Source organism: Pecten maximus, chromosome 2 (genome assembly GCF_902652985.1).
Source record: "Pecten maximus chromosome 2, xPecMax1.1, whole genome shotgun sequence".
Lineage (NCBI taxonomy): Eukaryota > Metazoa > Mollusca > Bivalvia > Pectinida > Pectinidae > Pecten > Pecten maximus.
Window position 1 is genome coordinate 41,102,610 of NC_047016.1, and position 16,388 is coordinate 41,118,997.

At 38.5% G+C, this 16,388-nt stretch overlaps 1 protein-coding gene across 1 annotated transcript; it reads left to right on the top strand.

Moving 5' to 3' along the window:
* The first annotated feature begins 523 nt into the window (after window positions 1-523).
* On the top strand, window positions 524-16,242 carry LOC117322100 (serine protease 27-like). Its single transcript, XM_033876854.1, has 6 exons — window positions 524-656; window positions 1,670-1,823; window positions 14,064-14,163; window positions 14,299-14,464; window positions 14,978-15,126; window positions 15,899-16,242. Exons 1-6 carry the CDS (start codon window positions 593-595, stop codon window positions 16,046-16,048), a joined length of 783 nt encoding a protein of 260 aa, XP_033732745.1. The 5' UTR covers window positions 524-592; the 3' UTR covers window positions 16,049-16,242.
* The last annotated feature ends 146 nt before the right edge of the window (window positions 16,243-16,388 follow it).

Below are 16,388 nucleotides of genomic sequence, written 5' to 3' on the forward strand. Positions count from 1 at the left end.
TCAGCGTAATGACATGGAAAACTTAAGAAATATTAGATTTTGGACTTGTCTTCAATACGGTATAAAATTGACAACTGAGTGTAATACCTAAAAGCTCCAGATTTCCATCTACCCCATTGTTTGATAGTGTCCTCAGAGATACCATGCTTAGCAGCTTCTTTATACGAAAACTATGGGACCGATAGTGTCCTGAATTAGTATTGCAGAAAACCAAGGCTTTATTCAAAATAGACGAGAACTGATGTCTAGTCAATAAATCGCCATTGAAACGAAGAAACAGTTGATGACCTCATAATTAAGAAGTGAACTTTCTGAACTTCATTCAAATGGGTAATTATTGTATATGTGTGTGTAATAATAGATTTGTCACATCCTTATGTAATATCTAAGTGGTCAGTTAACGTCTGATGTATGACCAAGATAAGTATATGAAGTTTGGTTCAAGCAATATATTAAAGACCTCGCTAACAGTCTTACACAAGCCCCAGGCCATATAATCTGTCGCCTGTATAGAAGTGAAGTGAACAATAAGACGTCAGTTTAACTTTTGTAAGTAAGCGTGTCGACAAACTATCAGAGTTTCGAGCAAGCTATGGACGACCGGTGGATTCTGCCGATTCTGGCCGTCTTTGGGTTCGCTATCACGCTCACACAAGGTAAGGTATACCAAGATTTGATAAAAAAAACACCCAACCCCACAGTTTTATCATTATGTAAAGGCCTCACAGAAATACCTTTGCATGAAAACCATGCTTTTACAGTTTATTCGTGTTTGTTTGAAATCGTGTAGGTTACATCACATATTATTTCATAGCATGAAAACATAACATCTATTGTCATTGTGAAAAGATAAAAGAAACTTTTTCTAGAAAAAATATATTTCCTGTAGTTGGAAAATATAATTATTTCTATTTTTATAAACAACTGCTAGAAAAATCTGTTTCCTTTAGTTGAAAAATATAATTCTTTTCTATTTTTACAAACAACTTTGAAACACGCTTAGGTAGTTATGGTGTTATGGTAGAAGTTATTTCTATAACAGCACATTCCAGAATATGCACGTACATGCATTGTTTGAATGGTGATTGAAGTAAACGAGTACTTAAGTTAAATTTGTTAAAAATATCATGAGGCTTACTGTAAACATGGAACAAGATATAGCACTCTCCTTTATAGGGAACAACCAACCAATAAAAATTATAGACTTTTGAAACATTCCCTATCTATAGTTGAAAGTTTAGCCAGGGATAAAATGTCTGGCAGCCACTAATTGGCCAGTATGTTATGAAGTAACAAAATAAATATGTAGCCTGATAGGTAACTATCTATAAGAAATATTGATATAAATTTTGTAAGTACGATTGATTTCTCCCCAAAAGTTGAGGTAAAAATAGATAACAGGTAAACATTTCAGATTTTTGAGAATTTTTACTGCGAAATTCACCCATTTTCAAAATGGCTACCATGGAAAAAATTTGAGCTGAAGGACCCAATTTTTTTTTTCGATTACGTGTTATATGAGACCCTAAACTTTTGTTATAAACCATAATTGCCATATTGAATTCAAGAATTTTAATGATATACTCCAAAACGTTAACACTGAAGTCTATGGGAAAATAATTGGTTGTTTGGTCCCTTATACTGTACCAGCATATTCTCTCTCGTGTAGGGGCAGTTCCTAGGATTATAGGGGGCAATGATGCCGGAGAGGATGCGTGGCCATGGCAGGTTCTTCTCCTACACAAAAATAGGTTCATGTGTGGCGGTACACTCCTAAACGCCGATACCGTTCTGACAATGGCCCATTGCACCAAAAGAATGAGGTAATTACCACTTAATATAGATATGTCCAAAGAGGTATGGCGCATATTAGCCTGTTTCGACCTAACGGTGACCGTTTTCAAAATTATATATATATATATATAAAAAAAAAAAGTCAAAATCTGAGTTTTTGAATACAAACCTTAAATCTATAACATGTAAATATTCTTATTTGCAAAAGATGTGTTTGTTCATTACAATGGATATTTCATTAAATGGCCGTAAAATTGCATATCGGGCTTTTGTAACTTTCGAGGGAATTTCTCCCGCATTCACATCATTTTTTGACATAGAGCGCATCGGAAGACCAACTTTTACAACGTCTTATTTTATTATATGTACCAAAAGACAACTAAAATCCCATTCTTAAAAAGTGGTCCTCCGATGCGCTGGTATCGGAAAATTAAAAAAAACGTAGTTGATAAAATATTTTAATTTAGCATTGACTAGACTGACTATATCTGATAACATAAACATCACATTCCAAAAGTCCGCATAACTCATATAGTAAAACCATCGCTTAGCAATCCAAAAGTTTGGTGTTCGAATCACCAAGATGTATCTTTTTCATATTTTGTTATGTTTCTTAATGCCATTTAATTTTTCTTCGTCGTATTTTAAAGATATTTACAACGTTAAATTCATATCTAATATAAAATATTCAGTATAAAGATAAAAAAAATTATAGTTTAAAGGCTTATTATCTCCTCAGTCCTAAGATAAGGAAGTATATTTTAAATGAAAATACTAAGTTATCATTATTTGATACTTATATATCATGAATTTAGAATTATGGTTGTGAGGGGGAAGAGCTACATTTGTTGTTTTTAAGATCTGTTTTTGGTGTGAAGAAAGCTGCTAATAGTTCTATGGTTTATTTTGGTCGTTTTCCATATTATTTACAACGTAAGGTTTCTATCATTAAATACTCCACAACATAATCGGAGAGCCAGGCGGGTCTTCTCCGATTCCTGAGAGGGGGGGCAGCATCCCCTGATTCATGTTCCCCCAGGAGGTCCTCAGACCCCTCATCAAACTTATCCAAGAGGTTTTCAGTTTCCTCCTCCAGCTCACCCGGAGACTCCCACGAATCAGGGTCGCTATCCAGAACTACCCCAACCCCAGGAAAAGCTGGTGCTCTAGCATCCAAATCTTCTGGATGACCCAGCTCCTCCGAGCCATCTGCCTGTGGGACATCTAATGGAAGCTGAAGGTCAGAGCGCAGTCGTAGCAGCCAAACAGGGAGTTCTCGATCATGGCAAGCCTTCAGGCGGTCATGGTGAACAACCGTTGCCCGTGACTTCCTGTCACAAATCCGGTAAAGGGCTGGGGACAATTTTTTGACAACTAAATAAGGGCCCACCCATGGAGATTTCAGTTTAGGACTCTGACCAATCTTCTTAGAAGTATCTAGCTTGAAAACTGCATCCCCTAGACTGTACTTAGAAGTGTGAAGGTTAAGGTCATAAGTTCTCTTCTGCCTGACCTGGGCCTCCTTTATGTTTTCCCTGGCCAGCTGATGAGCGCGAGACATCCTCCCCACTAGTCCCTCAACATAGCCTGACTCATCCTCCCACGTGTCCATGTCCACAGTTTTAAACATTATATCAACTGGCTGGGTGACCTCCCTCCCAAGCATCAGTTTATTTGGGGTAAAACCAGTCTGTCTGTGGCGAGTTGCACGGATGGCAGCGGAGCACTGATTAAGATGGTCATCCCAGGTGTTCTGCTTATTTCCTGTGTAACACCTGAGTATCTGCAACACCAATCTGTTGTATCGCTCAACCTGCCCATTGGAGCATGGTCGATAAGGAGTAGTCCTAGTCTTAGCGATCTGTAGCTTCTGACAGAGGCTCCTGATTACAGATCCATCCACATTTTTCCCTTGGTCAGTGTGGAGTTCTAAAGGACATCCGAATCTAAGGATGAACTCCTCAGCCAATTTCCTAGCAACTGACTCTGCTTCTTGATTAGGGATGGCATAACACTCAATCCACTTTGTAAACTGGTCAATTATGACCAGGATGTACTTGTTGCCTCGTTGTGTCAGTGGCAATGGCCCGACAATATCCATGTGGAGCCTCTCCATGGGAAGACCTGCATGGTAGGACCCTAAAGCGGCCCGGGGCTTCACTCTAACCTTCTTGGATCGGTTGCAGACCTGACAGGATTTAACATAATTCCTACAATCCTCAGACATCCCATACCAGATAACTGAATTCTTCAGTCGCTCCAAAGTTTTTGAACGACCGGGATGTCCAGCTGATTCAGCATCATGACACTGCTTGAGTGCTACATGCGTCAATCCTTTGGGTACCATGAACAGGAGTTTCACCTCGAAGGGGTCCTCCCAGCGATAGTACAGGATTCCCTGTCGGGATACAATCTGTGATCTGCAGGTCCACCAATGTCGAACAGCTGAGCTAGAAAGATACAGGTCCTGCTTGGTTGGAATAGAATCTGACTCCAGCCAATCTGAAACCCTTCGGAGATCAGAGTCCTCCCTCTGTTTATTGTGTAGCTCCTCCGAGGTATATGCATCCATCCAGTTGGAACTGGATGGAATAGCATCATCAGGGACTTGTACCTGCCGGATAGTGAGAGGAACGACATAATCTATATCTTCCTCAAAAGACTGCCACTGTTGGCGAGCTCTCGTACAATATGGACACCCACCACAGGGTAAAGCATTTAACGAAACTGAGGGGGAGTAATGCTCACAGGGAGATAGCAGATCTGGTATCCTTGATAAGCCATCGGCATCCGCATGGCACTTACCAGGACGATGCTGTATCGTCATGCTATATTGTGACAACTCCTCGATCCATCGGGCTAACTGTCCTTCAATATGCTTAAAATTCAGTAGCCAGGTCAAGCTGTTATGGTCAGTTCTGATCACAAAAGGCCGTCCAAGTAGGTAATGGCGGAAATGTCTGGTAAAGGTTATGATTGCCAGTAGTTCCTTCCTTGTGGTGCAGTATTTCCTCTGCGGAGGAGTCAAAGTTTTGCTGGCGAAGCTGATCACCATTTCCTTCCCATCCTGCACCTGACTCAACTCAGCACCAAGAGCCCTGTCGGAAGCATCCGTGTCGAGGATGAAAGTGCCATCGGTCCGCGGAAAGGCCAGCGTAACAGCATCACACAAGACTGTTTTCACCTTGTCAAAAGCTTGCTGCTGTTCGTCTGCCCAATGCCATTCCCTTTTCTTACCAGTAAGCTGGTGAAGGGGCCATATTATATCTGCAAGATGTTCCAAATGATCCCGATGATAGTTAATGAATCCCAGGAAGGATTCTAACTCTTTCTTATTCCTTGGAGTGGGCCAGCTTTCCACACAATTTACATGCTCCGGATTTACAGCTATCCCGTCGGCAGAAACTATCTTTCCCAGGAATTTGACACGACGCTGGAATAGGTAGCACTTGGAAGGTTTAATCTTCAGGTTATACTGTCTGAATCTCTGGAAAATATTCTCTAGATTAGATAAATGATTATCAAAGTCTGATCCGAGAACCATTATATCATCCAGATAAGAGAGGCATTCCTTCCATGACAAACCTGATAGCATCAGTTGCACCACTCTACTGAAGGTGGCAGGGCTATTACATAAACCGAAAGGGAGTCTCTTGTGCTCATACAATCCATATTTGGTTATAAATGCCGTTTTGTGGCGGTCTTCCTCAGTAATTTCCACCTGCCAGTACCCAGATGCCATGTCCAGCGTGCTCATGAAGACTGTATCCCTGAGGGTATCAATGCACTCCGAAATATTTGGAAGGGGGAATGCATCCTTCACAGTGACCTCGTTTAGAGCTCGATAATCTATACAGTACCGAAGTCCACCATCCTTCTTCCTCACCAGGACTGGAGCCGAAGCCCATTCGGAAGACGAAGGCTGAATGACATCCCTGTCTAACATCTGTTGAAGGTGGTTTTGCTCTTCTTTCTCAAATCCGAGAGGGGTCCTACGCAATGATTGCCGTATCGGTTTGGCGTCCCCAGTATCGATTCGGTGCTTAATATCCCCATTGAACTTGCCCAGATCCAGATCATCCTTAGCAAAGATATCTTGGAATTCTGACAGAAGCTGGCCTAATTTATGTTGTTCTGGTGGCGACAATTCCTTTGTGGACCTGGCATAGAGTGCCTCGAGATGAGAGGGCATTACTGGCTCCCCAGTAGAATCCACGCCCAAACTACGAATGGTAAATTCCTCCACAGAGTCATCCACTATTCCCTCCAACCCTATGCCGATGCCCAAGTATGTTCCCTTCTCGATTGTTACAAAACTGGAGGTCGGATTCCGGATCATTGGCTTCATGAACCCTTCAGGGTTTAGCAACTGATTTGGAGACATCTCCGTGGCACCACTCCGTTCCGGCTGAAATACCATATCCTCGGTACCCGGGGAGTCTGCCTTTACTTCTACAAATTTTGCAGAGAACGGGGGTATGACTGTACGCCTTACAGCCATTATTCGTTGAACCTGCCAAGGAGGCACAGAGGATCTCCCATCACCATAACACAAAGGAACATCTTGATCCTGCAAGATGAGATTCATATTGACCAAATCGATAATGGCCTCACAATCTCGCAGCAAATCCATTCCAATCAGGATCTGGTCAGAGATGTCTGCTACAACAAAATCTCGAAGCAGCTTAACCTTTCCCAACTTAACGGGAACCTACCTCACCAGGTGGGCAACTAGTCTGGAGTTCTTCCCCACCCCACAAAGCGTGATCCTTTCAGGATTGTCGACGTCCAATCCCAAACGTTGGCAAGTGGAGACATTCATTACAGAAACCTGAGCGGCGGTGTCTACAACCGCTTGTAGTCCTATATCAGCAGGGTCTGTGCCCAGTGACACCGAAACATACAGTGTTGGACGATTAACCTTTTTGTCCTTGTCATAAAGATTTACTTCCAATAACTTAGGTGGCGGTTGGCCAGTGTCTTCATCTTGGGATAAGGGCTGGCCTACTGCCTTACCCCTTGGGTGTTTAAAGACCCGCCTCTTATTGGTGAAGGTGATCTGTTAAAGTCTTTCTGAGGGGATTTATTCGGACAGTCTCTGGCGAAATGCCCTTCTTTGCCACACTGGAAACAATTATTTCCTCTGGGTCGGTTTGGACTAGAGGATCGTGATGGAGAGATATATCGTCCAGAGCTTGTTTTTTGTTCCCTGAGGATGCCTAAAATCTGTTCGATGGAGACCTTAGTGTCCTCTACTGCTTTTTCTGTCCTACTCAATCTCTGGTCAAGCTGAGCAATAGTTGGCCCTGTGGCGGTGACAGATCTCACCTGCACGTGACTCCCTTCTCTATCATCCTCAAAGCTGACCTGCCGCACTTCTGACTTCCTACCACCAAGAATAAGGCGTTGGTTTGTGGAGGCCAGCTTGACAAGCTTTATAGCCTGGTCTAGGTTAACTGGGTCCTTGTCCATAGCAGAAAGAGCTGCTTGCTTCTCAGTGCAACCTCGTAGAAAGGTATCAACAGCAATTAACTGAAGAAAATCCTCAGGAGCAGCTGGGTAGCCATCAAGTACCAGTTCTTGAATCCTCTCTGCAAACTCTTGGAAGCTTTCCTCCAGAGACTGTCTAGTGTCCTGCAGCTGCCTCCTCACAAGATTTGGGGGGTCCTTGGTACTAAACCTTTCCTCCATCTTATTACAAATCGACTGGAAATCTAGTTGCGTAGCGCGTGGCCTGGTTGTGAAAAAGTTAAGGGCACTGCCTCTGAGGCATTCTATGAGTTTGTCCAACTTTTGGACATTAGACCAATTGTACCGGTTAGCAATGTGAGTAAACTGTAGGAAGTATGGCCGCCAGTCACTTTTGCCATCATACAAAGCCATTTTAGGCGGGGGAGGGCCTTCCATCCTAAAACTGGATCTGCCTGAGTTCCTAGGCGTACCCTCATTTGAGGAAACCCAATTCCTCCTATACCTTCCACCTGGAGCTAGCTTCTCAACCATATCCCCAAAATCAGGAAGTCCTTCTGTGGCTGGGGGTTTTGTATCTTCCACCTCCTCCTTACTCCATAACGCCTCCAATTCTTCCTGATGTTGTTTGTGCTGCTTTCTCATCTTATCTGCAAATTCTTTCCTCAATTTTTCCATTTAAAACTGATGGTAATGCTCCCTTTCCTTATTCTCATTCTCAATTCTAGCCAGGGTTGCCTCATATTTGGCAACAATGGCCTCTGTGTCTTTTGTCAATGCAGCTGCTTGATCCAATTTACCCTCCTCCCCCTCCGAGTCCACAGCATCGAATGTTATTACACCCTGCTGAACAAGTGGATCCCAAATGGTACTTGGAATATTGCTTATCTGTTTAACAGCAGTTAGCGTTATCTTTCCCAGCTCTTTTCTTTTCTGTAGGATTGCTTCAGCCCGTTTATCCTGAATTTTAGGAATGGATTTCAATTCGTCCAATGTCGCCGAGTTCATATTGATGGCAGCCATTTCTTATGTTGCTGTGTGTACTGAAAACAATTGTTGATGAGCTACGCTCACCTTACAAAAAACATAAGACAAGCTAATCAAATGAACTTACCCTTCAATCAAACTTGATAATATCATATACTATGTGACTGATGAGGACACCTCACCTAGTTACTGTATATGAATTCGTTCTATCACGCATATGCTTACCTATAGAATCTCCAACAATTCTTGACTATCTACAGCAATCTGTAAAATATCTCCAGAATGTTGATCCTCAATTGTTGACTTATCATTGTTGTTTATGTCTGTGTCATTGTTCCTTATGTCCTCCAGCAAACACTTGATCCAGCATAAACTTAGATAGGTACCCGGATGCACACCATCACACAATAACGACAGTTTATAGGAATATCTGGATTTTGTTTTCGCACGAGATTTCCTGTTTCTAAGTAGAAAATTGTTGAATTTCAGAGTATTCTGACAGAGTTCAATGTTCAAATTCCTTATTTCATGGTTTAATTGCGTGACCTGAGTAGTGATAATCTTATCCTCCTCATTGAAGATCTCTGGGGTCTTATGTCCTTTGTATTTATTCCACACTGCTGTTGAAATAGTTGGAATCTCTATAAACTTGATTTGTACTACATCAGAATATTTATTTACAATATTTAAAGCCCTCCTGAATTCCTGTAAAACTGCTGTAACTGTAACATTATCTGATATATCTCTAATTCTAATGAATTTCCCAGTTTTTTCCGTTATATCACATGTACCGGCCCAAAAATATATGGTTATCAATCTATGTCTTCTCAGGGCTTTTTGAATTCTGGAATCAATCAAATTAACAAGTTGATAAGTAGACGCTCCAGTGATACACCACAATTCAAGAGGAAAACAAACACTCCTTATGTCCGGATATCGATTCCTAAGTGTGAAGCCTTTGCTATCAGAAACCAAAATAGGTTTACTCCGGCCAGTTGATTGGAATACACTCTCGCCTCGTATGAATTCACATAATTCCTGTATTGATTTCATTAATAATAAACAAAACCGCTAAATAAACCTAAAATCATACTAATTTTGCTTAATGGTTGATGAGATTACCTCACCTAACCATATAAACAAAAGCTAAGCTAAACATCAAATTCAAATATGGCGCCTTGAGTAGAACTCAGATAAGTTCAAAACCCGTGTAAACACGACATTCGAATGACCGCTTCTGACACCAATTGTTGTGGGTTCAGTATTTACCTTAGTAGTAAGGTGACGTGGGCCAATCCTGCTGGGGACAGGATAGTCCTTGGAGGCTCCAGTTGTCCGCCGGCGTTGCAAAGACGTCCGCTCTGGCCGAAGGTTTCCTGGAACTCACACAGGCGGAAGTCGGGTGGCGCTGTCCTAGGGACGGAGTCGGTCGCCGGAGAGTAATTCCGGATTCCACAACACTATTGTAGACCGATAATTATATATTGAGGGCTTGTTATAACGAAATAGTAGAACTTAATGCCAAAAACCGAATTATAAGGCAAACTTGATTTTTCATTTGAAACATGATTTATACACATTGTATTCATCAGGTTTTGGAGATGTATGGTTGACACAGCATGTGTTAAAATGAAAAATATTTTTTGTTTCTATATAAACAACGGATATATGATATTTTTATTCAAGAATTGGGAATTAATTTAGAAAATTCTTCAAAGTGTATCATATATAAATATTTTGTCGACAAGTTTGTTACATAGGTCTACCTAAGCAAGCCACTGAAAATAATAGCTAGGATGAGTGCACATTCGTTGAATGACGAAACAAGTAGATACACTGGTATCCCAAGATTTGAAAGGTTATGTATGCTATGTGAAAGTAATGAAGTTGAAGATGAAACTTAATTTATATTGTTCTGTTAAACTTATTCAGAATTAAGAGTTAAATGCATTTGTGTATATCAATCCATACTTTTACTGTTGACCATCGGTTTACCAAATAACAGAACTGTTCTCTAGCAATAATGTTAAAACTTTAAGGAATTTTGGAAGATATTTAATTCATGCTAGGGCTAACAGAAAATGACTTTTGAATGGTAAGGATATATGTATTGACTTTTATATTGTTTGTTTTGTTGTTTACAAGTACAGGTATACCACCAACAGTTTCTTTGGTATCTATGATATTGAATATCAAAAGAACATGTTTTCATATAGTAAAAGTTTTGTGTAGTAATTTTGACAACTTGCTTGAATTATGTTACCCTGTTAGTCATAGTATAGATAGAGGTTACATAACGAGTGGTTGTTGGATATGGAATTTATTTTACACGAGTAGGCTAAGTTATTTTTTTAAAGTTACAAAAGACACGAGCTTTAGCGAGTGTTTTTTGCAACTTTTAAAAAATAACTAACGAGTGTGAAATAAATTCCATATCCAACAATTTCGAGTCGTGTGACCTGTTTCTACCACAATAATATCGGCTTGAATCAAAGGGAAACGTGGCCAAGTATAATTTCGCGTATGCAAATAAAGTGTACCGGTGACGTCCGGGACTCGGTGATGTGACGTCATTAGATTATTGATGACGTCAATAACAATTGCAGCTTGGGTCAAAGTTTACCGTGTTAGCCAATCAAAATGCGTACAGAGTTTATACCACGTGTGGTTTAAACAGAATGTTAATCAACAGCTGTAATGATTAACTGATGGTTTGAGAGTTGAATAACACAGGGTATTGTGGTAGAAAAGTTGAATAACACAGGGTATTGTGGAAGAAAAGTTGAATAACACAGGGTATTGTGGTAGAAAAGTTGAATAACACAGGGTATTGTGGTAGAAAAGTTGAATAACACAGGGTATTGTGGTAGAAAGAGTGTTAATGAATGTGTTGAAGGTTTTAAGACTCGATTAAATCAATTAATTCTACCAGTGTGTAACAAAATAACCGATAAAGATACACATGTGAGACGGTTAGTTGCTGACCAAGATAAGCCATGGTTTAATATGGACTGTAAACAAAAATATATACAGTATAAAAATGCACTTTATGATTTTAATGTATCTAAATATGAATGAGACCCATCGACAACTTGTAATTAAAAAGAAGGTATACAAGAAAGCATAATTGAAATGTAAGCGAGAGTATAAAGGGCACAGGGGCAATATGTACAACTATTTAAGGAAACATAATCCAAAATCATTTCTTAGTTAATTCAGGAAACGCAAACAATTTGGTTAATGTAATTTGAACAAGAACTATTTCTTTGTACATTTTCGTGATCTTGCCTGTATGACGCCTACCATCAACAATGACGTAAATAATTTTAAAATGAACATGATGAAAGTACACATGATGGGATTTGACGAATTGGACAAGGATATTGATGAAAGTGAAATAAATACCGCTATAAGGAATCTGAAATTATGTAAGGCACCTGGACATGATAAAATTATGAATGAGTATTTTATAAGGTGGAAAGAGGTTCTGATGCCATGTCTAATAGTACTTTTTAACAATATTTTTAAATCTGGAAATTACCCATTACTTTGATCACAGGGAACTAATAGGAGATAGAATTGATACCAACAATTATAGGGACACTACACTAGTCAGTTGTTTTGAAAGCTTTTTACTTCTATCCTAAACGAAAGTTTAATAAATTTAACGCAAATTATAACAAGATCTCGGACGCTCAGTTTGGTTTTAGAAAAGAAATGTCTATCGGTGATACAGTCATTAATTAACAGAAAGTTAAAACGTTCTAGGTCTATTTATAAGAATGTGAAATGCTGCGTGAATGCTGAAGGGTCTCTATCAGATTTTTTTGATTATAAAAATGGATTGTTCCAAGGTGAGATTTTGTCACCGATTCTGTATGCCTTATATGCTAATGATTGTGAAACTTGCATTTTAAATGACAACTGTCCATCTATCGAAATCCAAATCTTTTAATGTACAGGGAGGAATGATTTTTTTTGCAGTAATGAAAGTATGTCGTAATAACTTTTTAACCCTGAAACACAAACTTCGGCTTTCGATACATATGTAAATACTATACAATGTACTTACTTACTGATCGGAATAATGGGGACTGCATATTGCACCGGAAGTAGAAAAAATGTATCTATCGTTTGCACAAGATTACTAAATGTTCGTTAAAATACCCCTATTTGTATGGTGTAGTTGAACTTAGAAATCATTGGGATAAAATTTAAAAAACACAGAAATGGTTAGTGTAATAGGGGTTATTGTATTTATTGTATGGTGTATTCTGAACTTGGTAGATATCCTTTATATATAACAGGTAATGTAGAATAATTAAATACTGGCAAAAATTAAAAAAATACATAGAAAATTGTATTTTACAAGCATGTTACAGAGAAATGGTAAAAAATAACGATATCTGGATAATTGGTATTAAGAATGAGCTATATAGATTGAGAGTAAGGTATATATGGGAGTTGTACCATGTGGACAAAAATATGTATATTCTGTTTATAAAGAAAGGATAATTGACGTCTTTCGTCAAGAGTGTTTCGAAAAAAAAAAATCTTCGCCAAAAAGTAGCTTGTATAGATTTCTTTGAAATAATTTTTTGCATGCAAGAAAATTTAATGAAGCCACTCGATACTTTGAGCTTAAAAGGAATTATTAGAATACGTTTGTCTTCTCATGAGTTATGTATTGAAACTGGGAGATATTATAATGTAGAACGAAACCGGAGGTTGTGCTCATTTTGTATGTTGGAAGATATTCAAGATGAATTCCATTTCATTTTAAAGTTTTGACTTATTTTGATCCATTACGAAAGAAATACATTAAACCTTATCATATTAGAAATTCTAGCATGTTCAAATTAATAGAGCCTTTTACAACAAATAATAGAAAGGATATCTGAAATCTTGCTAAATATCTTAAGTTCGCAAGTAAGAGAAGATTAGAAGGGCTTATTAACCAATAATTGTGTATAGTGATATAATGTATCTCACACAAATGTTGTATTTCTTTTATTAGTAGTTGAATTGTCTCTATGTGCGTTTCCAATACAAATCTATGATAGGATATTGTTTAAGATGTCAATAGTAAATTAATTGTTATATACATGTATATAATAAATACATATCAATATTTGTGAGGGTATATATGTATACATGTGTTGTATATGTGTATATGAGTGAACAGGCACAGTGTGTATTGGATGAAGATATAATATATATGCCTACATGATGTCTACTTGGTCTTTCCAATCTGAGAATTTTACAATAAGCCAGTAATTGTTAATAAATAAGTATTTTAATTTACTATCACAATGTTATGGTCATTCTCTACGCTAAACGTTGGATATCACGTTTATTTGACGGTGCGGGTGTGGCGCAAAAGTGACCAATGCTTTTGATATAATATGAATATTCACATGTCTACGGATGAGCCAAAACGCTTAAAGTAATTAATAACTTGAACTTTGTATAGTTTAGAAGGGAGGGACCACAACATATATTCGACACAACCGCAGTTTTCGATTCAACAGTGTTCGAATCAACCGTGTTTGCTTTACTAAGATAAAGAAGGGGAAAAATCGGGACTGAACGAAACGTTCGACTCATCCGATGTATTCGATTCAAGCGTGTTCGACACAAGTGAGTTTTACTGTATACAAAATCCGAATCGTCAGTTAAGTATAGAGTTCAAGAATGATTTACAAGAACTTATATTACTCCACTGAAGTTACCACTGGTGACAACTAATTCACACTAACTGTCTTATTATATATCACATGTTAAAGATTAAACTTTTTTTCTTCATATTTTAGGAGAAAGTTTTTCAGAGTTAAAGTTGGGGAATATGACAGAAAGAAAAACGAAAGAAGTACCAGAGGAGAAATGAGGATTAAAGTCAAGAAAATAATAAAGGTAACAGCAAATCAATTTCAATTGACGAAAATGAACATTTAGCAATTAGAAATGTACTTTTGTATCATATACTTAATTGAAGTTTGTTTAGCTATGATAACAACATATTATAACAGTATCGTTTTTATATTGTAGCATCCTGATTATGATAGATATTCAGGGAAAAACGACCTGTCGATCTTGAAGCTAGAAAGATGTGTCAAGTTCTGCAAATACATTCGTCCGATACCCAAACTGGCAGACGACAGTGTGGACCCCACCAACAGAACCTGTTACGTCACTGGCTGGGGGGCCTACAACAGTAAGGAACTTTTTGTAATGATTTGTTTTGAATAACATTAATTCTACTTCAACCTCTATGTATTTAAGCAGATATATGCATCCGTATGATGTCTTAGCATACACGGGCATTCGAATAGCATCAATTCTACCTCTACGTATATGTAATTAAGCAGCTGCATCCATCCGTATGGTATCTTAGCATACACGGGTATACTGTTAGTAATGTATTTGTATACGTCCTCAATTTCAGGTATTTTTAAGTGCTGTACCACAAAAATAAGATGGTAATATGGTTTTTGGTTGATGACATCACACTGATTAGCAAAAAGAACGTTTTTCACATCTATTTGGTATCGAGTGCATTTCCTCGATAGGTTGTGTTATATGGTTACGTTGATACTGTGTTTTCCTGAAAGCAGTGCACGCACGCACGCACGCACGCACATTTATTTGCCATATAGCCGTTATATCTTTCTATATCAATGAAGTGTCACATGCCTATTGCTTTAGATGTATCTTTCTCGCTCTTCAGGACAAAAACTGTTTCGTTATGCGAGAATTCTGCAAGAGCTTCAGACGTCAGTGATAACAAAAGCTCAGTGCGAAGCCGGCATCCAGGGCTCATTTAATGCAACTGATGATATGATGTGTACTAGCGTTGATCCCAAAGGCGCTTGTTTTGTAAGTATCAGTGAACTGTATTCATATGACAGCATAGAACGGGAACATTGATTAATTTTGATGAAGCAAACGATTATGGTAAATGATAACTCAAAGAACTGTAAATCATTATCAGTGTTATAAGAGGATATATATGCTCTATTTTATCTAACTTCAAATCAACCTCTCATTCTACAACACACGAAACATAGTAAAATACCGCAGCATGTGCTATCATCTTGAAACTAGAGTTATGTCTGTGTGACATTCAAGCCGCTCATTATAGACGGTGTGTGGTATGTGTGTATAAGTTTACTTCCCATACTGGATGCTGACTCCTCTTCTGAAAGTATTTGTGAAGAAATGGTCCAATAATTACGTAAGCGTGAGGCAAGATGCCAACAAAAATCACGAGGTCGTTGACATAGCAGGCGATAGAGGACATAGCTTTATTTGACAATTTCCTTGTTGACAGAGTTTCCTCTCTTTCAAATGTCTATTCGATTTTCCGTCTAAATATAGCTTACACTAACGACGCAGAAAAAAATAATCTGAAAAGAAGATATGTCTCAAATATTATTTTTACTCCATCACAATAAGACACAAATAAGGGTGAAGTCATTTTGTTTTCAAAATATAATTTTGATAAATTACTGTCCGATTGATATCTCGTTCTGATGAATGTAGCTCTTATACATTGGTTCGATAAAAAATGTATTATTAACGTGAAATCAATTTCCCATTTTGACGTTTTGTGCTGCTTACTAATTCTTGTATGTGTTTCTCCTTAAAGGGTGATAGTGGTAGTCCTCTCCAATGCCTTGTGAACCGGAAATGGGTTCACGTAGGATCTGTACTTGGAGGTAATGCCGACTGTCGGGGACCAACCATATATGCTAAGACGTCTTACCACAGGGACTGGATCTTGAAAAACATGAAGTGAACGTTTTCATCAGTCAATAACCAACAGGCAAGCCCTCGGCTGCAATGGTATCACGTAGGTCCTATCACGAGCCAGCCTTTCCCATGATGCCGTGCATTGTCTTTCCACTTATTTAAAGATGTCACAGTTGACGTAAATTAACATACAATATTTGGTTTGCTGAAATAAACTGGTTATAACCAAGCCTAACACTTTATTGGTGTTGTTTCATCACAATATAATACAGTTGATAAGCATTGCCCTATGTCCAATCTTATTAGAATATATATATTAGCTCATTCTCAATACGCTACATGAACATCTAACGACATCGCATAAGAGGTCGCATCAGGATGACCTT

Bases quoted from the DNA above. Each gene is read 5' to 3' on its own strand.
- LOC117322100 (XM_033876854.1), top strand. From the start codon at position 593: ATGGACGACCGGTGGATTCTGCCGATTCTGGCCGTCTTTGGGTTCGCT. The intron at 657-1,669 runs GTAAGGTATACC...TCTCTCGTGTAG, and splicing joins CGCTATCACGCTCACACAAG to GGGCAGTTCCTAGGATTATA. The intron at 15,127-15,898 runs GTAAGTATCAGT...TTCTCCTTAAAG, and splicing joins ATCCCAAAGGCGCTTGTTTT to GGTGATAGTGGTAGTCCTCT.